Here is a 21,844-nt window from a genome sequence, read left to right as displayed (position 1 = left end):
GTTTGACTTTTAGAAGCATTCTTGTACAGCTCCGTGCCCCCTATGTTTGACATGGTCTGTATCTTTGTAAACTAGCTACAGTATATTGTATTCTGTATCAACAAACGACTAAACTACATTACGTCATTAGTGAGAAGAGGGCTAATGATGGCCTAATGGCATGAACAGGGCTATGTTTAAGTGTAGATAATCTTTCTCTCATATCTTACCTTGTGTAAATACAGTACTACTATAATTATACTATCTCTCTCATTTTCCAAGTTTTATTAGTTGTATGTACAGGATACACGTGGTATACACCATCCAATGAAATGTTTACTTGCAGGTTCCTTCTTGACAATGCAACAGTAATCTTACATATTCCATGTAATTGGGTCAGCAGCTGTATGAAGTTGACCTGAGGAGTTGCTTGGCAACAGTGTCAATGCGCGCTATATCTACTGTATATAAAATATGAACTAATTTCAGCATTGAGGTTATGTAACAGATAGGCACCTCATTCTATCTCACACTGATATTCTTCAATCCCACAAAGTATATCAGTTAATAAGGGCACCGGCAACCTAGTATGTAGCAAAATGTATACATTTTATTGATACCATTACTCGGCAGACATTTATTGTGTCAACATGTTAAAAAGAGATATCCTTTGTTTAAAAAAAACACACAACCACACACACAAGAATGCAAAATAGCTGTCAGTTATGCAACACAATACCATGTATAACAGCAGGGGGAACATTCAGTTCCAACCAAAGCACAATATTTTACAAACATATCACTAGATCACTTAAAGTGAGATAAACACACTCCTTTAGCCATTGCCCCATACATTTAGCAATTTGTTGCCTTGTTGCGAAGCCATATCTCCAAAATGAAATAAGTTGAGCTGTAATGAGGACTCTGACCTGTAAAGTGTAGAAGGGGGATCACTGAACCAAGGACCATACACGACTTACATTGACCTCTTCACAGAATTGTCAGCTCTCGCTGTCTCTGACACATACACACGCACGCGCGCACAAACTCAGACGCACAACACATTGTTAGAAAACACTTAAATAACAGAGCATTGGTATACAGTAGTTGCACACTTAACGTATGTGATATAATAACGCTCATAACTCTCATAAATACTAAAAACTCCCATTCTCTTTTGCTTGTCAGCTGTAAGAGGTCACATTCTCTATGTGTTCTCTCAAACCAAACCATACCCCAATACTGGCTTCGAACCAAGGTCGTACTTGTGGTACATATACTGCTGGGGGATATGATATGGGTAAGGTGCAGCAGTTAGATTTGGTGTACTTCCCTCTCCTTCTATAACAAAAGCACATTTACCCCACCAAGGGCAAATGACCTTTCTGACCTAATTGGCATTACATCTGAGTATAATGACCAGATAAGCGATCATGAGGTGACTTTTGAATGTTATTTGAAAATAGCTTATGCCTTTTATCTTGCATTTGATAATACAACCAGAAAATGAAGAGGTGGTCATAGTATTATCATCATCATAACGATGTTTAGCAATCAAGTCATTTCTATGACGACAAGAGAAGAGGCACGTGAAGATGGGATATGTAAGAATTATCAAGATAACACATTCATTCAAAAACCTGTGATAAAGTCTGAAAGGGTAAACATTGTCCAACATTGTGAAGTGGAACATTGAAATAAACAAGACAGACACACATTATCAGACATCTTCTGTTTTGCTGCCTATGGTATAGACTATGTTGCTGTCCTTTAGTGGACGTGGGTTATCAAGGCACCTCTTCAACTGTAATACTCTAGTTGTACAATATAAACTAGCCATGACTATTGTGTCATACATCGACTGTAGAAATAGTTCCCCACATAGGCACCAAAATATGTTACGATAAGAGAAAACATCTTGATATTATAAAAACGGCAAATCTAGCTAGAGCACCATGTTGACAATAGAACTTTGCAGTGAGGGAGGTTAAAATAAGCTGTTTGTCATTGTGTTGGTGTCAGCTTAGAGGTTTCACAATTCAAATAAATAATCATAATAAAAAGCCATCAGGGATATCACAGTAGCAAAACATTGTGGCCATTGTAGCTACATCTTCCTGCTCCAGGAATACTCAATCAGTGTTGGGTTCAAAATCTACTCAGACTGAAAAAGATCTAGACTGAAAATTAGTTTCAGTTTGGTCTCTCTCCTGTGTCTCCTCTCCTCCCTCCAGGCTGTGTGTCTGTCAGTAGAAGTATAGCAGTACTTCCCCTCAGGGCAGTAAGGTCAGGGCGGTGACAGTTTGCCGACATCAAAGGAAACCGCCGGCTCTCTCGGCTCCGCGCCTTCGATGACAATGCTGGGATGCGTCTCCTGGCTCTCCATGGAAACAGGCGAAGTGGAGTTGGTGGAGGTGGCAGAGTGCAGAGCAAAGTGATGCCCGTCCACCGACAGCAGCATGGGGGTTTCGGAACGTTTGAGCGCCTCGCTCATAGAGATGTGCACCTCCTCTGGCGTGAGTCCCATGTCCTTACTATACTCAGACGGAGACTTCCTCTTGATCCTCTCGTACGTCTTGTCCACCGGGCCCTCCGGGAAGGTCTCGCTGTCCTGGAAACGTCCCAGCAGCCAGATGAAGAAGCCAAAGAGGACAAAGGCAGCCAGGCTGGGGATGAAGGCCAGGCACTTGACTTCCAGGCTGGCACCCACGTAGCGGCTATGCAGGAACATGTCGCGATGCACGTACGAGCGGTTGGTCAGCGGGTCCACGTGGCTGGAGCGCCACTTGTAGGTGAGTGTGCTGCGGTTGAAGTCGCCCAGCGTGTGGGGCTCCTCCACAGTGAAGATCTTCTCCCCTGGACCAACGTACTGGCCGTACTCGTAGGGCTTGTAGAAGATCTGGTTCTTCCACATGTTCAGGTCCAGGATTAACACCAGGAAGATGATGCCGTAGTTGAACCACTTACCTGCAGGGACAAACAATATGGAGGGCAGTTAGGGTCATTTCTAGATGTCAAAATCCAGTTTTATTGTATTTATTGTGCCCAAGCTGACGTTGACATGCTCTTTAATTCACTGATTTCTGTACTGTTGGGACAAATTCTAAAGCTTTTAAGAATCAAATGTATTTAAGGTAATCAATTGACAAAACACAGGCAGTATGTGTGTTAAGGCATATGAGAATATATTTGCAGGTACCAGGTCCAACATTGACACATAATGAAATGAGGTCATAATATTAATGGTAGCAATCTCTCCAGGTTTACTGATCTAAAGTCAGATAGCTTCATGGGTACATGTGACACAATTCCTTCCCTTTCCTGAGACGCACCACCGTTAACAAGCTTTTAGTCAAAGCAATCACATACTGTAAGAATATTAACATAATGATAAATGGATGTGCGATGCATTATGGTTAACAACCAAGCGCAAATCAGGGAGCGTTTGAACATCTAGCATGGGAACATTAGTTTCTCTCCCCCTTAATGGTTGTCACATTTACACTTTAGCAGATGCTCTTATCCAGAGCGACTTACAGGAACAATTAGGGTTAAGTGCCTTGCTCAAGGGCACATCCACAGATATTTCACCTAGTCGGCTTAGAGACTTGAACCAGCGACCTTTCAGTTACCTGTCGCCCCACATGAGTTTAATAAATTACTTATAATTAAAGAAAACAAGCGCAACACATTGAATAATATCAATACTTGGGGCATGCTGTGGAACAGAATGAAACCTGGGTGATTGTTTAAATGGAAGAGTTAACTCTCATATGTTTATACACATTGCACCTTTCTGTCTGACGCAGCAGGGATGCTAGGTGGGGCAGAAACAAGCAACACTGATAGGATGAAGAAGATACATGTCAGAACAGGTATATCTGATCTGTATTCATCTTAGGCCAGTGTCATGGTGCAACCATCAAAACACAGCTGGTCAGATAGAATGTGAAAATATTGAAGTAATAGTGGTGACCCTCTATACCACCTAAATCAATTGGGATAGTATAGTATGTTTACTTGTATAGTATGCTTGCTAATATATGTACCTGTGATATGGATGTGGTACTCCTCTTTGAAAATGCTCTTGCAGACAGGAAGTTTGAACTTGAGCTGAGTGGTGGACATGCCAGGCAGGTTCATATCCAGGTCGCCCATGAACTGAGGAAAATCCCAATCCTAATGACATCAAACATATGATCAAACAATGCAAATACATCAGCCCATCCAAATAATTTACTGATAGTGAAAGCTTTTACTGAAGTAAACACACATCATGTAACACCTAGCATAAAAGCAAAGACAAAAGAAGAATCTGAACAATACAGAGGCTCCAAAGTCTAATGGTGCGTGTGTAGCAGGGATTTATTTTAATATATAAAATGATACTAACGAGGGATTCAGAGGAGTTGTCCATTGACGGTTAAGTTACCACAGAGGTCAAAAGCCTAACTGAGAGCTGCAGTGCACAGTGTGTGCTTACATGGCCTTGTATTGTGCCTGTGTGCATTGATGTTTTCTCATGTCAAAACACCTCAGGAATCACTCACAGACATCTATCTATAAGTTGCCCTCTGTGTCTCAGTCTTTTTGGAATAGTCAATACAGACTCAATATCATATAGATGTAAGATCCCGGAACATTGTCTGAAATAAACAAGTGATAATGTCTGGGAAGAATGTGATGTGTGTTGAACAGATAGAGGGACATACTGTACATTTTTTACAACAAAAGCACACAGATCTTTCCAGATTTTTATGAATAGCTGCATTTTCATCAGATTCTAACAGTCTAGTTATGTACCTAAACAGCAGCCATTTCTAATGCTATAAAATTCTATACATTTTAAGATGTTAGGGTGAATGAAGAATCCATATGTATGAATGTTCATATGGAAAAAAATGAGAAGGGATTTCCCCCTTGATATTAATTAGACCTTCCACCTACTCAACTGTACTTCCTTTCCTGATACAGTCCCACTAATAAGCTTGACATTTAAGTCATGTGCCCCCCTCACAATCAATAATGAGTCTCTAGGACATACTGTAGTAAACAGTGCACAGACGCACACATGCATGCGCACGCACAGAAGCACACAAAACAGTTACAAGTTTGCTAGGTCACAATTGATTCTTTGGAAGAGACACTCACACAGTGGCTGTGTGTTCAGTGTTCTGTCACTCATGGGGACACTACGTCACCCGCCTTTAGTAAAGGTAGACATCAAGAATGTGAGCCCTTTGGGTGTTGCCATAGAGTTGCATTAGAAGTGCCCTTCCAAGAAGGCTCAATGTCATTGGCCACAGATAAAATTACATCTAATCACGTGATATCTACAGTAGCTTTGATTGGACAACATCTTACTTTCAAAATCTTAGTTAGCAGTCATCATCATAAATCAAGTAGACAATCTGTTTAATCCTTGTCATATGAAGAGAAATTATAGATAAAACGTATCGGTTCTCATCAGCCATTGGACATAAACATTACACAACAAGTTGGAAATCGCAAATTCAACAATGAGTTGTTTGGAAGGAATCGGTGACAGTGGCTAACCCGCAAGCATTGCAACTGGGAAGTCAGACTGAAAAAATACGTTTTGAACGGTCATTCAACTTGGAATTGAAAATATTTTTCTTTGATGACAAAATTTGCCAATGAAGGACCGCCGCGCACAACAAGGTGAGTCCAAAAATGTCTTCTATGATGTAATATGCCAGGGAGATATGGTCAGCCATATCAGCTATGTTTTTAAAAGAAAGCAGTAAACAAGGCTGAATGAACTGTTTCGCTGCCAGACAAGGCTCTGCTGATAGCCAGGTGTAGCGGTGGAAAGGATTCACTCCAGTGTGCTGTTGGGACAGCTTTATGTAGACCCTAACAGTTTCTGGGCATCGCTTGTCGCCGTTATAGTGCAATTAATGTATTGTTTAGTATTGGGATAACCCAAACATGGGTTAATTTAACCATCAGTTGGGTTTTATTCATTTTCATGCTGGGTTGACCCAGCAGCTGGGCCTTTTTTAACGTAATCCTCAGGTTCTTTTCAGGAGGTGTGGCTTATTAGGGGTGTGGCTTCCGGCAGTTATTTTTGGCCATCCGTGAGAGTAAATGTCATTCCTGTTCATCATGTTTTTTACTTTCCTTGTTGAAAAGCTTTATCTCTAGTATGAATACAGTACACACACTAAAAGGTAAAAAATATATATGTTTTGAGAAAAATAGTGGTTAGACAACTGCAAACTTCAAGGAGTAGGGCATTCAAGGAGTTGGTTTGATGGGAAGTCATGATGTTATCGGCCTTGCCCCTCAATTGAGGAACAACAGAGAACAAAAGAGGAAAGGCCCACCCCCCTCACTTGTGCTAGTTCATGACTTACCTGGACCACCTATTGAGATGTGCCTTTTGTAAATCAGATGACATATGAGCTGAAAAGGAGACTGGAGTGCCACTTTAAGTTTGTACACTGCAAATAAAACTGTTCCTTAAATATTTTTACACATTACATATTCTACTATAATAACAGGATTTTTTACACATTGCAACAAAGTGATGTCTATCACAACATTGAGATTTGTATAGGCTTTTAAGGAACTCCGTTAGCTTCAGTAAAGCTTCAAAAGTGTCTGTGTTCAACCTTACCATGTGATAACAATACAACAGAACAGATTAACCAGAATGACGCTTACTCTCACAGGTGGCCAAACATAACTATCTAAAAGCCACAACTCTACTAAGCCACACCTCCAGTCTTCTGATCTAACCCGCTGGGTCATATCTCAATAACCCAGCATCAATAACCCAGCACTAACAACTCAACCTTGCTCTTTTTAGAAAACAACCCCACTAAGTGGCCCAATGCCTGCACCCTGCAGTTGGGTCATCCAAACAACCCAACATTTTTGAGACTGTACCAGACAGAACATGTACATATGAAGGTGAATGACATAGAGGCGGAGTAGAGGAGTGTTTATTGACTTTACCAGAGTAAAGTGCATGGACAGCCAGCCTCAGATCCATGTGAGTACTACCGGTGGGAACTAATTGAAATCATAAATAACCGTAGTAAACGTGCTTGCTGTACACAGAGCAGAAAACGAGAGGAGGCTAGCAATCATAAACAACGAAATCTGAAAGATGCAGGGGTGATGTGATTGGTGGGTAGTTGGGTATTGGCTGGGGCCAGGGAGTCAAAATAGGGATGTCATACTATGGAGACTGCTGTAGTCATGAGGCAGGAGATGAGAGCTGAAACTGACAGCATGCTGAATAATAATAATAATAATAATATATGCCATTTAACAGACACATTAATCCAAAGTCACTTACAGTCATGCATGCACACATTTTACATATGGGTGGCCCCAGGAATCAAACCAACAACTTTGGCATTACAGACAACATGCTCTATCAACTGAGCCATACAGGACCAAGATGGTCACTATGCCTTGGCCTGTTTCTGAGATGGAAAGGGACCCCGGTGAAGAGCAAGGAGGCCTATGCAAACAAAAGCAGGCATGGAAAAAATTTGTGAGAAGTTGTAATCTTGTAATAAAATAATTATAAACTATTGAATGGCTGAGCTGAGGTAAATTAAATACCATTGAAAATACATTATATCGGATTCGTTCTTTTTTGTCAGTTATTGTGCTACAGATAAATAATTTGTGTTAGCTAATAATAAAAGTGTGGTAACAACAGGTGCCAAGTGTGCAGAATAAGGTAGGCTGAGGTATTATTGACACAATAAGGTTGTGTACTTATCCATGAGCAGCTACTAGGCAGTTTCAATAATGTAGAAACAGACATTTAAGGGATACTACAGATTAGACTACTCCATATCCTTTAAAACAACAAAGCTGTGGAAATACACTACATGACCAAAAGTATGTGGACACCTGCTCATCGAACATCTCATTCCAAAATCATAGGCAATAATATGGAGTCGGTCACCCCTTTGCTGCTATAACAGCCTCCACTCTTCTGGGAAGGCTTTTCACTAGATGTTGTAACATTGCTGTGGAGACTTGCTTCCATTCAGCCACAAGAGCATTAGTGAGGTTGGGCGATGATGTTGGGCAATTAGGTCTGGCTCGTCCCAAAGGTGTTCATCCTAAAGATGTTCGATGGGGTTGAAGTCAGTGCTCTGTGCAGACCAATCTCGACAAACAATTTCTGTATGGACCTCGCTTTGTGTATGGGGGAACAAACTTTACAGTTGACACTTTGCATTCGGGCAGGTTACGTTCACCTGGCATCCACGAAACCCAGATTTGTCCGTCGGACTGCCAGAAGCGTGATTCATCACTCCGGTGAACGTGTTTCTACTGCTCTAGAGTCCAATGGCGGCGAGCTTTACACCACTCCAGCCGACGCTTGGCATTGTGCATGGTGATCTTAGGATTTTGCGGCTGCTCGGCCATAAAAACCCATTTCATGAAGCTCCCGACGAACAGTTATTGGGCTGACGTGGCTTCCAGAGGCAGTTTGGAACTCGGTAGTGTGTGTTGCAACCAAGGACAGACGATTTTTACGCACTAGGCACTTCAACACTCGGCAGTCCCATTCTGTGAGCTTATGTGGCCTACCAATTAACGGCTGAGCCGTTGTTGCTCCTAGACGGTTTCACTTCACAATAACAGCACTTACAGTTGACCGGGGCATCTCTAGCAGGGTAAAGCATCCTACAGTATAACGGTGCCACGTTGAAAGTCACTGAGCTCTTCAGTACAGGCCATTCTACTGCCACTGTTTGTCTATGGAGATTGCATGGTTGTGTGCATCATTTTATTCACCTGTCAGCAACGAGTGTGGTTGAAATAGCCAAGTCCACTAATTTGAAGGGGTGTCCACATACATTATATATACAAAAGTATGTTCATTAAACATTAGCAGAAGCAAAACTAAATCCGGCTAGCGTTACAAACCAACCAGTCTGCATTTAGCTTGGAGCCACTGGGCTGAAAGCCTTCTCTCTTTGAAACACTGTTATGCATTTTCTACCCAGACAAAATATTTGCATATTCATGAGTATGCCACTGACAAATCCTTTATTGATGTATAGTCTCCTGTGGGATGTGGAACATTGGGTGGAAAAAAGGAAAGAAAACATAACATTTTATGAGTCATCATTAAGGAAGGCCTGGGTTCACGGAGGAGGAGAGGGTGTAGTTCCTTGCCTGAAGCATGGCCGGATTGCTGGGTGGATGATGGATTAGGGGTAAGTAGACATGCAGGTTCAGACTGATTAAATGTCTCCCTCTCTCATGCAAGTACCACAGTGACCCTTTTTTATTTAACCTTTATGTAACTAGGCAAGTCAGTTAAGAGAAAATTCGTATTTACAATGACAGCCTAGCAACAGTGGGTTACTGCCTTGTTCAGGGGCAGAACGACAGATTTTTACCTTGTCAGCTCGGGGATTTGATCTAGCAACCTTTCAGTTACTGGCCCAACACTCTAACCACTAGGCTACCTGCTGCCCCTGAGGGAGGGGTGAGGAAGCGGAGAGATAGAGGAAAAAGTGGGGGAGAGTATAGGAGTCCAGCTAGTTTTTAATTGGCCATGGGGGAGCCCCTACCTGCATGACAATGAGCAGGTCAAAGACCAGGATGAAGGATACCAGGAAGGCCCTGGAGACCTCGTCGCTGGGCAGAAATCCCCGGTTCAGGTTGTCCCAGCTGATCCAGTCAGTGCTGATGACCAGCAAAACCACTGATGTCAGAGTGATCAGGACCGTCCTGGGGGAGACCGGAAGTAAAACCGCATTACTTTCCAGTTAATAACCTGGCACACTCCACAGATTTACTAATTACCACTTTATTAGTCCATTTGTTACAGCGGAGGACAATAATTTGCCTTCTGCTCATTTCTCTATAACAACAATATAATTATAACAGGAAGTTATCATAGGTTTATGTAAATATTAATGATGGTTAATAATTCTGTTAGGTATCATTTGATGTTTATCTGTGTGTTATGGACTTTGGATTTAGCAAACTATATTTGGCTCCTCTTTGTACTTGTTTCAATGTCATTCAGTAATTATCACACTGGTGTTGTGTGGGTTGTTGCATCCCCATGGTGACTGGCTGCATTGCCGGTAGCTTGCACCAAGTTCATCACAGTCACAGTTTGCATTTAAAAAATCTAAATCCAGTCCAGATTACTGATTTTTGTAACTGTCATTTGTGATTTACCCAGATTCTTTGCCGCATAATGTCAAGATACATTCCTCAACATATTTATGAATCATACTTTCTCAACCAGTATTTGAGATTTACAAATCATACTTTCTCCCGAGAGTACACATTGATTGTGACAGTCAGACTGGGGGCATTCATTAATAAGACAAAGGCTTCCAGAGGAGCCACAGAGACTATATTTCGACACTCTGCATCCTAAAATAGAAGAACAATCAATTATAATGGGAAACATAATGCATTGGAGAGTGTGACTTTGAACTTCCATTTATTGGTAATTTACAAATCGAAATGCTCAGATAATACCAAACTACTCCAACACATGTTGATGTTTGTACATAAACTCAAATATCCCCATCCCAGTAGTGACCCTAGTGTCTTGTCCAATAACCAGCATTAGGGACATAGATCTACTACTGTACAATGGATTTCTGTTACACTGTTTATACACACTGCATATTTATATACTGGATTGTTGACATAACTCACTGTAATATATCTACTGCTGTACATATATATTTTTGAGTTTATCCACAGGTTGCATTTGGATTACTGATACAGTATTTCTGGGGTTGTTAATTAGATTCGTTTGGACATTCTTGATTTCTTGTTTTTGATTATTTGTGTAATTTTTTGAAATTTGTACTGCACTGTTCGGAGCCAATAACACAAGTATTTCGCTGCACCCGCTATAACATCTGCAAAACTGTGTACGCGACCAATAAACTTTGATTTGAGATAAGGGCATCAACCTGTCATGTTTGACTGGCAGTAGCGAACCATTTTCATGCTGACCTGGTGGAGTGACCCCCTCTGAGACCACAGGTGACCGTGAGATATATTTAGATCAGGACTGTCTAAAACGACCATTGACCGCTCCTTTGTAATAAGCATTATTGGGCACAGTGTAACAGTTTGAGTGGGTCATAGACCTTGCTCTGGCTCAGTGAGGTAAAGGCAGCAGTGTGTGTGTGTGTGTGTGTATGTGTGTGTGTGTGTGTGTGTGTGTGTGTGTGTGTAAAGGCAGGGGTATAGCTGGCCTCGTGACATTGCTGTGTCTATTGATTTCCTCTTCCTGTTCTTCTAATTAAAGGTGAAAGATTAACAAGGCTATTGACTGTGTGTTACTGTGTGTAACCCCACGAGGAGCACAGGGCTTTGTCTGAATACCAATACATGAATGAATACATGCATGCTAATGCACACACACATACTCATGAACCCTAGCACCCACACACACGTACTCATAATCCCCAGCATACACACACATGTACACATACACTGATTGTGCTCAGAGGCAGCATACTGTAAATGCATTAGACTGGAGAATAGAACATACCAGAAGAGGATGATCCTGTGGTTGCCTTGTTTCCAGAACCTTCTGGCAGCTTTGCCCCAGTCTGGGTAGTGCTGGTCCTGGAGCATCATGTCAGTGACCTGGGAATAAAACAGGGTAACTTAACACGTGACATGTGTGAGGGAGAAATAAACTAACATCAAACTGAGATGATGTTTCCAGGAATCATTCATTTCTGAGTGATCTCCGAATGAGGCTAAAAATAATGAATAGAATCACATTCGTACCAGATTGAGCTTGTGTTATTTCATTGTGAATACAGTGTTAAAATGGATGTTTAGAATTTGCCATTCTGCCGATGAAACGCCGCAATGGAATGGCGTAATCAATTCAAATGGCATTGCTTTGTTTATATTCCTATGCTATACAGTCAATCATTAAAAGTAATCTAGGTTTATTTATTTTCGATCAACATTTATTTAGATTTTAAAGGGTTGTTATACCCAACTATGCAAATCCAGACTTTCGGAGAAGGGACTTCATTGGGGCGAGGGTCATTTGTCAGCAGGCCACATCTCCTTCAGGCAGAGAGAGTGGAGAAAGATTGTGTTGAGAATAGGGGTGTTTTGGTGACCGTATTACCGCCACACCGGAGGTCACGAGTCATGACCGGAGTCAAATTCCAAACGGTAACTAGGCTTCTCCGAGCTCTGATGCTGCTGATGGCCATTAGTAGTGTACCAAACTTGCTAACTGCCTGGTACTCAGCACTCTATTGTCCCTCTAATTACTCTGACATCAATGCAAATGTTATCGAAAATATAATCAAACACTTCATGAAAACCCATGAGATCATGTTGCGCAACATTTCTATAGGCTCAAATGAAATAACATTTTATTGGTCACATACACATGGTTATCAGATGTTATTGCAGGTGTAGCGAAATTCTTGTGATTCTAGCTCCGACAGTGCAGTAACATCTAACAAGTAATATCTAACAATTACACAACACACAAATCTAGTTAAAGGAATGGAATTAGAATATAAAAAATATATGGACGAACAATGTCAGAGAGGCATAGAGTAAGATACATTAGAAAAGTATAGGATACAATATATACAGTGGGGAGAACAAGTATTTGACACACTGCCAATTTTGCAGGTTTTCCTACTAACAAAGCATGTAGAGGTCTGTCATTTTTATCATAGGTACACTTCAACTGTGAGAGACTGAATCTAAAACAAATATCCAGAAAATCACATTGTATGATTTTTAAGTAATACATTTGCATTTTATTGCATGACATAAGTATTTGATACATCAGAAAAGCAGAACTTAATATTTGGTACAGAAACCTTTGTTTGCAATTACAGAGATCATACGTTTCCTGTAGTTCTTGACCAGGTTTGCAAACACTGCAGCAGGGATTTTGGCCCACTCCTCCATACAGACCTTCTCCAGATCCTTCAGGTTTTGGGGCTGTCGCTGGGCAATACGGACTTTCAGCTCCCTCCAAAGATTTTCTATTGGGTTCTGGTCTGGAGACTGGCTAGGCCACTCCAAGACCTTGAGATGCTTCTTACGGAGCCATTCCTTAGTTGCCCTGCCTGTGTGTATTGGGTCGTTGTCATGCTGGAAGACCCAGCCACGACCCATCTTCAATGCTCTTACTGAGGGAAGGAGGTTGTTGGCCAAGATCTCGCGATACATGGCCCCATCCATCCCCCCCTCAATACGGTGCAGTCGGCCTGTCCCCTTTGCAGAAAAGCATCCCCAAAGAATGATGTTTCCACCTCCATGCTTCACGGTTGGGATGGTGTTCTTGGGGTTGTACTCATCCTTCTTCTTCCTCCAAACACGGCGAGTGGAGTTTAGACCAAAAAGCTCTATTTTTGTCTCATCAGACCACATGATCTTCTCCCATTCCTCCTCTGGATCATCTAGATGGTCATTGGCAAACTTCAGACGGGCCTGGACATGCGCTGGCTTGAGCAGGGGGGCCTTGCGTCCGCTGCAGGATTTTAATCCATGACGGCGTAGTGTGTTACTAATGGTTTTCTTTGAGACTGTGGTCCCAGCTCTCTTCAGGTCATTGACCAGGTCCTGCTGTGTAGTTCTGGGCTGATCCCTCACCATGATCATCGATGCCCCACGAGGTAAGATCTTGCATGGAGCCCCAGACCGAGGGTGATTGTCCGTCATCTTGAACTTCTTCCATTTTCGAATAATTGCGCCAACAGTTGTTGCCTTCTCACCAACTTGCTTGCCTATTGTCCTGTAGCCCATCCCAGCCTTGTGCAGGTCTACAATTGTATCCCTGATGTCCTTACACAGCTCTCTGGTCTTTGCCATTGTGGAGAGGTTGGAGTCTGTTTGATTGAGTGTGTGGACAGGTGTCTTTTATACAGGTAACGAGTTCAAACAGGTGCAGTTAATACAGGTAATGAGTGGAGAACAGGAGGGCTTCTTAAAGAAAAACTAACAGGTCTGTGAGAGCCAGAATTCTTACTGGTTGGTTGGTTATCAAATACTTATGTCATGCAATAAAATGCAAATTAATTAGTTAAAAATCATACAATGTGATTTTCTGGATTTTTGTTTTAGATTCCGTCTCTCACAGTTGAAGTGTACCTATGATAAAAATGACAGACCTCTACATGCTTTGTAAGTAGGAAAACCTGCAAAATCGGCAGTGTATCAAACACTTGTTCTCCCCACTGTACATACGAGATGGATAATGCAAGATATGTAGAAGTGACTAGTGTTCCATTTATTAAAGTGATCAGTGATTTCAAACCTATGTATATAGGCAGCAGCCTCTATGTGCTAGTGATGGCTATTTAGCAGTCTGATGGCCTTGAGATAGAAGCTGTTTTTCAGTCTCTCAGTCCCAGCTTTGATGCACCTGTACTGACCTCGCCTTCTGGATGATAGCGGGGTGAACAGGCAGCGACATCGGGTGCTGTATTTGCCCCCGGTGATGCGTTGGGCAGACCGCACCACCATCTGGAAAGCCCTGCGGTTGCAGGCGGTACAGTTGCCTTAACAAGCGGTGATACAGCCCGACAGGATGCTCTCGATTGTGCATCTGTAAAGGTTTGTGAGGGTTTTAGGTGATAAGCCAAATTTCTTCAGCCTCCTGAGGTTGAAGAGGCACTGGTGTGCCTTCTTCACCACACTGTCTGTGTGAGTGGACCATTTCAGTTTGTCAGTGATGTGTATGCCGAGGAACTTAAAACTTTCCACCTACTCCACTGCTGTCTCGTCGATGTGGATAGGGGGGTGCTCCCTCTGCTGTTTCCTGAAGTCCACAATCATCTCCTTTGTTTTATTGACGTTGAGTGAGAAGTTGTTTTCCTGACACCACACTCCCAGAGCCCTCACCTCCTCCTTGTAGGCTGTCTCGTCATGGTTGGCATCAAATCAAAGTTCAAGCCTACTACTGTTGTCGTCTGCAAACTTGATGACTGAGTTGGAGGCGTGCATGGCCACACAGTCATTGGTAAAAAGGGAGTACAGGAGGGGGCTGAGCACGCACCATTGTGGGGCCCCAGTGTTAAAGATCAGCGAAGTGGAGATATTGATTCCTACATTCACCACCTGGGGGCGGCCCATCAGGAAGTCCAGGACCAAGTTGCACAGGGCGTGGTTCAGTCCCAGGGCCTCAAGTTTAATTGTTAACATTTGCATTTTTTTATTTAACCAGGCAAGCCAGTTAAAACTTCTTATGGCTGAGATCCCGTTAACGGGATCGACTTGACAACAGCCAGTGAAAGTGCAGGGCGCCAAAGTCAAACATCAGAAATCTCATAATTAAAATTCCTCAAACATACAAGTATTTTACACCATTTTAAAGATAAACTTGTTGTTAATCCCACCACAGTGTCCGATTTCAAAAAGGCTTTACAACGAAAGCACACCATCTGATTATGTTAGGACAGTACCTAGTCAGAAAAACACAGCCCTTTTTCAAGCAAAAGAAAGGAGTCACAAAAATCAGAAGAGATCAAATTCATCACTAACCTTTGATGACCTTCATCAGATGACACTCATAGGACTTCATGTTACACAATACATGTATGTTTTGTTCGATAAAGTTCATATTTATATCCAAAAATCTTAGTTTACATTGGCGCGTTATGTTCAGTAATGTTTGCCTCCAAAATATCCGGTGATTTTGCAGAGAGCCACATCAATTTACAGAAATACTCATCATAAATGTTGATGAAAATACAAGTGTTATGCATGGAACTTTAGCCTGTCTAGGATCAGCGTGGCGCTAGCGGCACACCCCCCCCCCCCCCACTGAAAAACCAGTGCCGCGAAATTCAAAAAAAATATTTTTTTAAAATATTTAACTTTCACACATTAAAGTCCAATACAGCTAATGAAAGACACAGATCTTGTGAATCCAGTCAACATTTCCGATTTTTAAAATGTTTTACAGGGAAGACACAATATGTAAAGATGTACATCTATTACCTAAAAACACATTAGCATAATCCACCATCTTTTATTTGTCCACCAACACCAGTAGCCATCACCAATTCGGCTAAACTAAGATATTTATAGCCCCTAACCAACAAAAAAACTCATTAGATGACAGTCTGATAACATATTTATGGTATGGGATAGGTTTTGTTAGAAAAAAGTGCATATTTCAGGTAGATGGCATAGTTTACAATTGCACCCACCATCACAAATGGACTAGAATAATTACAATGAGCAACGTGTTTACCTAACTACTAATCATCAAACATTTCGTAAAAATACACAGCATACACGAATCGAAAGACACAGATCCTGTGAATACAGACAATATTTCAGATTTTCTAAGTGTCTTACAGCGAAAACACAATAAATCGTTATATTAGCTTAGCACATAGCAATTAGCAGCCCAGCATTGATTCTAGCCAAAGTGAGCGATAAAAGTCAACATCGCCAAAAGATATTAATTTTTTCACTAACCTTCTCAGAATTCTTCCGATGACACTCCTGTAACATCACATTACAACATGCATATACAGTTTGATCGAAAATGTTTATATTTAGCCACCAAAATCATGGTTAGACAATGTGAAATGTAGACAAGCTGGTAAAGAAAAAGTCCTTGCGCCACTTAGACAGTGATCTACTCTTATACATAAATACTCATAAACGTGACTAAAAAATATAGGGTGGACAGGGATTGATAGACAATTTAATTCTTAATACAATTGCGTTATTACATTTTTTAATTTATCCTTACTTTTCAATACAGTTTGCGCCAAGCGAAGCTACGTCAAAAAACATGGCGTCCTAAGCCACTAAAATGTTTCGACAGAAACACGATTTATCATAATAAAAATGTCCTACCTTGAGCTGTTCTTCCATCAGTATCTTGGGCAAAGGATCCTTTCTTGGGAGAAATCGTCTTTTGGTGGAAAGCTGTCCTCTTGCCATGTGGAAATGTCAACTGCGTTCGGGATGAACTGAAAAGCGTGCCCAACTTTTCACATCGTTGCAAAAATAAATGTCCCAAAATCGCACTAAACGGATATAAATTGCTATAAAACGCTTTAAATTAACTACCTTATGATGTTTTTAACTCCTATAACGAGTGAAAAGATGACCGGAGAAATATAACAGGCTAAACTAACGCTTGGAACAGGTGCGCGCCGGTGTCCTCTAGGCTCATGACGCAGCTCCCAAAGAATGACTAGCTTCAGGGTTTTTTCATTTGTAGGGCCTGTGAACGCGCAATCGACCCCGTTGGAATCGTCATCACGTAAAGGCATCCAGGGGAAGACGTAAGAAGTGTCCGTATAGTCATAGCAACGACAGTGCCCTTTTAACTGACTTCAGAAGAGTGGCCAACATTTCTCAAATCTGACTCCATGTCAGGGAAATTGCTGTAGAATGGGCTCTGTTCCACTTAGAGACAAAATTTCAACTCCTATAGAAACTATAGACTGTTTTCTATCCAATAATAATAATAATATGCATATTGTACGATCAAGGATTTTGTGGGAAGCCGTTTAAAAAATTAGCCAAATTAGCATAAATAGTCTAAACAGCGCCCCCATCCCCAACAGGTTAAATCAACTTCTCCTTAATGCAACCGCTGTGTCCGATTTTTTAAAAACTTTACGGAAAAAGCACACCATGCTATAATCTGAGTACGGCGCTCAGACACAAAAACAAGCCACAGGTACCTGCCATGTTGGAGTCAACAGAAGTCAGAAATAGCATTATAAATATTCACTTACCTTTGGTGATCTTCATCAGAATGCACTCCCAGGAATCCCAGTTCCACAATAAATGTTTGTTTTGTTCGATAAAGTCCATACTTTATGTCTAAATACCTCCATTTTGTTCACGCGTTTAGTTCAAAAATCCAAATTCACGACTCGCAGGCACACTTAGTCCAGACAAAAAGTCAAAAAATTCCATTACAGTTTGTAGAAACATGTCAAACGATGTATAGAATCAATCTTTAGGATGTTTTTAACATAAATTTTCAATAATGTTTCAACCGGAGAATTCATTTGTCTTTAGAAACGAAAAGGAACGCAGCTACCTCTCACGGGGGAGTGCCTGAGTGAGCTCGAGGGTCTCTGCCAGACACCTGACTCAATCAGCTCTCAATTCCTCATCCTTCATAGTAGAAGCATCAAACAAGGTTCTAAAGACTGTTGACATCTAATGGAAGCCTTAGGAAGTGCAATATGACCCCATAGACACTGTATATTGGATAGGCAAACCTACAAACTTCAGATTTCCCACTTCCTGGTTGGATTTATTCTCAGGTATTCCCTGCCATATGAGTTCTGTTATACTCACAGACATCATTCGAACAGTTTTAGAAACTTCAGAGTGTTTTCTATATCTTAGCTTCTGGGCCTGAGTAGCAGGCAGTTTACTCTGGGCACCTTTGTCATCCAAGCTACTCAATACTGCCCCCGGCCATAAGAAGTTAAGAACAAATTCTTATTTACAATGACTGCCTACCCCAGCCAAACCCGGACAACGCTGGGCCAATTGTGCACCGCCCTATGGGACTCCCAATCACAGCTGGATGTGATGCAGCCTGGATACAAACCAGGTACTGCAGTGACGCCTCATGCACTGAGACGACTGCGCCACTCGGGAGCCAAATGATGAGTTTGGACGGTACTATGGTGTTGAACGCTGAGCGATAGTCAATTAACAGCATTCTTACATAGGTATTCCTCTTGTCCAGATGGGATAGGGCAGTGTGCAGTGCGATGGCATCGTCTGTGGATCTATTGGGGCGGCAAGCAAATTTAAGTGGGTCTAGGGTGTCAGGTAAGGTAGAGATGATATGACCCTTGAATAGTCTCTCAAAGCACTTCATGATGAAAGAAGTGAGTGCTTCGAGGCGAAAGTCATTTAGTTTAGTTACCTTTGCATTCTTGGGTACAGGAACAATTATGGCCATCTTGAAGCATGTTTGGACAGCAGACAGGGATATGGAGAGATAGAATACGTCCGTAAACACAACAGCCAGCTGGTCTGCCATGCTCTGAAGACGCGGCTAGGGATGCCGTCTGGGCTGACAGCTTTGCAAGGGTTAACACGCCTAAATGTTTTACTCACATCGGCCATGGAGAAGAGGAGCCGACGCGGTCCTTGGTAGCGGACCGCGTTGGTGGCATTGTTTTATCCTCAAATCAGACGAAGACGGTGTTTAGCTTGTCCGGAAGCAAGACATTGGTGTCCGCAACATGGCTGGTTTTCCATTTGTAGTCCGTGATTGTCTGTAGACCCTGCAACATACGTCTCATGTCTGAGCCGTTGAATTGCGACTCCACTTTGTCTCTATATTGAGTTTTTTTGACGTTGATTGCCTTATGGAGGGAATAACTACACTGTTTGTATTCTGCCATATTCCCAGTCACCTTGCCATGGTTAAATGCGGTGGTTTGCGCTTTCAGTTTTGCGTGAATGCTGCCATCTATCCACGGTTTCTGGTTAGGGTAGGTTTTAATAGTCACAGTGGGTACAACATCTCCTATACACTTCCTGATAAACTCAGTCACCGTATCAGTGTATTCGTCAATGTTATTCTCGGAAGCTACCCGGAACATATACCAGTCCGCGTAATCAAAACAATCTTGAAGCGTGGATTCTGATTGGTCAGACCAGTGTTGAATAGTTCTTAGTACGGGTACTTCCTTTTTGAGTTTCTGCCTATAGGAAGAGTGGAGCAAAATGGAGTCATGATTTAGATTTGCCGAATGGAGGGCAAGGGAGGGCCTTGTAGGCATCCCGGAAGTTGTGGCAGTGGTCGAGAGTTTTAGCAGAGCGAGTATTACAGTCGATGTGTTGATAGAACTTCGATAGCACTTTCCTCAAATTTGCTTTGTTAAAATCCCCAGCTACAATAAATGTGGCCTCAGGATACGTGGTTTCCAGTTTGGATAAAGTCCAGTGAAGTTCTTTGTGGGCCGTTGTGGTATCGGCTTGAGGAGGAATATACACGGCTGTGACAATAACCAAAGAGAATTCTCTTGGAAGGTAATACGGTTCGCATTTGATTGTGAGGTATTCTAGGTTGGGTAAACAAAAGGACTTGAGTTCCTGTATGTTATCACAATCACACAATGAATAGCTAATCATGAAACATACACCCCCACCCTTCTTCCTGGAGAGATATTTATTCCTGTCGGCGCAATGAACTGAGAACCCAACTGGCTGTACGTACTCAACAGTAAATCCCGAGAGAGCCATGTTTCCATGAAACAGAGTATGTTACAATCTCTGTAAGGAGATCCTCACCCTCACCTCGTCAACTTTATTATCCAGAGACTGATCATTAGCGAGTAATATACTCGGAAGCGGGGGGTGGTGTGCGCGCCTCCTGAGTCAGACTAAAAGTCCACTCTTCTCTGCCAGCGATGTTTTGGGTCAGCCTCTGGAATCAGTTCAATTGCCCTAGGCCCTATGGGTAGAACAAAGGATCCAATTCTGGAAAGTTGTTTTCCTGGTCGTAATGCTGGTAATGCTGGTGAGTACCGCCGCTCTGATATCCAAAAGTTCGCCTCAGCTGTATGCTGTATGTAATAACACAAAAACATGTAAGAAATAACACATTAAAAAAATACTGCCTAGGGGCTAGAAGCACAGCTGCCCTCTCTATCAGCGCCATTTTACACCACTTTTGAATGATGCCCAGTGTTTGCAGTAAGGCAAGAAACAGCACATGGTGTTTTTGCAACTTTACTTCCGTGTGAGCATTGCTGCGCTTATTATGTGAAGAGATAGCTTAATAGTTGATCAACATTTTAAGCTAAACGTTCTGATCTGTTGCATTTTTGATGCGAGTGGTTTGATTAATTTGGGATCTGTCGCATCCCACAACTGTTTGGAATATTTATTTCTCGCACAGAAGGACAAGTTGACCAATAGAATAGGTTAACTTTTGTACTATGGGGGATAGTACAGTCGTGGCCAAAAGTTTTGAGAATTACACAAATATTAATTTTCACAAAGTCTGCTGCCTCAGTTTGTATGAAGCCAATTTGCATATACTCCAGAATTATGAAGAGTGATCAGATGAATTGTAATTAATTGCAAAGTCACTCTTTGCCATGCAAATTAAATGAATCCCCCCCAAAATATTTCCACTGCATTTCAGCCCTGCCACAAAAGGACCAGCTGACATCATGTCAGTGATTCTCTCGTTAACACAGGTGTGATTATTGACGAGGACAAGGCTGGAGATCACTCTGTTATGCTGATTGAGTTTGAATAACAGACTGGAAGCTTCAAAAGGAGGTTGGTGCTTGGAATCATTGTTCTTCCTCTGTCAAACATGGTTACCTGCAAGGAAACACGTGCCGTCATCATTGCTTTGCACAAAAAGGGCTTCACAGGCAAGGATATTGCTGCCAGTAAGATTGCACCTAAAATCAACCATTTCTCGGATCATCAAGAACTTCAAGGAGAGCGGTTCAATTGTTGTGAAGAAGGCTTCAGGGCACCCAAGAAAGTCCAGCAAGCGCCAGGACCATCTCCTAAAGTTGATTCAGCTGCAGGATTGGGGCACCACCAGTACAGAGCTAACTCAGGAATGGCAGCAGGCAGGTGTGAGTGCATCTGCACGCACAGTGAGGCAAAGACTTTTGGAGGATGGCTTTGTGTCAAGAAGGGCAGCAAAGAAGCCACTTCTCCCCAGGAAAAACATCAGGGACAGACTGATATTCAGCAAAAGGTACAGGGATTGGACTACTGAGGACTGGGGTAAAGTTATTTTCTCTGATGAATCCCCTTTCCGGAAAAAAGCTTGTCCGGAGAAGACAAGGTGAACGCTACCATCAGTCCTGTGTCATGCCAACATTAAAGCATCCTGAGACCATTC

General features: G+C 42.1%; 1 protein-coding gene across 2 annotated transcripts in view; it reads right to left on the bottom strand.

Annotated features, from left to right (window-relative positions):
• Positions 1-567: 567 nt before the first annotated feature.
• LOC129867219 (transmembrane protein 117-like) overlaps positions 568-21,844 on the bottom strand; it is a 90,432-nt gene continuing 69,155 nt past the window's right edge. For both annotated transcript variants that reach the window (XM_055940477.1, XM_055940478.1), the window contains 4 exons: positions 11,522-11,619; positions 9,561-9,720; positions 4,029-4,158; positions 568-2,946 (listed from right to left, as the gene is read on the bottom strand). In XM_055940477.1, the coding sequence (XP_055796452.1) occupies positions 2,267-2,946; positions 4,029-4,158; positions 9,561-9,720; positions 11,522-11,619 (1,068 nt within the window). In that variant the 3' untranslated portion in view covers positions 568-2,266. The remainder of the gene's footprint in view (positions 2,947-4,028; positions 4,159-9,560; positions 9,721-11,521; positions 11,620-21,844) is intronic.

The sequence above is a fragment of the Salvelinus fontinalis genome, chromosome 12, assembly GCF_029448725.1.
Source record: "Salvelinus fontinalis isolate EN_2023a chromosome 12, ASM2944872v1, whole genome shotgun sequence".
NCBI lineage: Eukaryota > Metazoa > Chordata > Actinopteri > Salmoniformes > Salmonidae > Salvelinus > Salvelinus fontinalis.
Note: the sequence above shows the minus strand (reverse complement) of the source record. Positions and strands in the feature narration are given on the sequence as shown.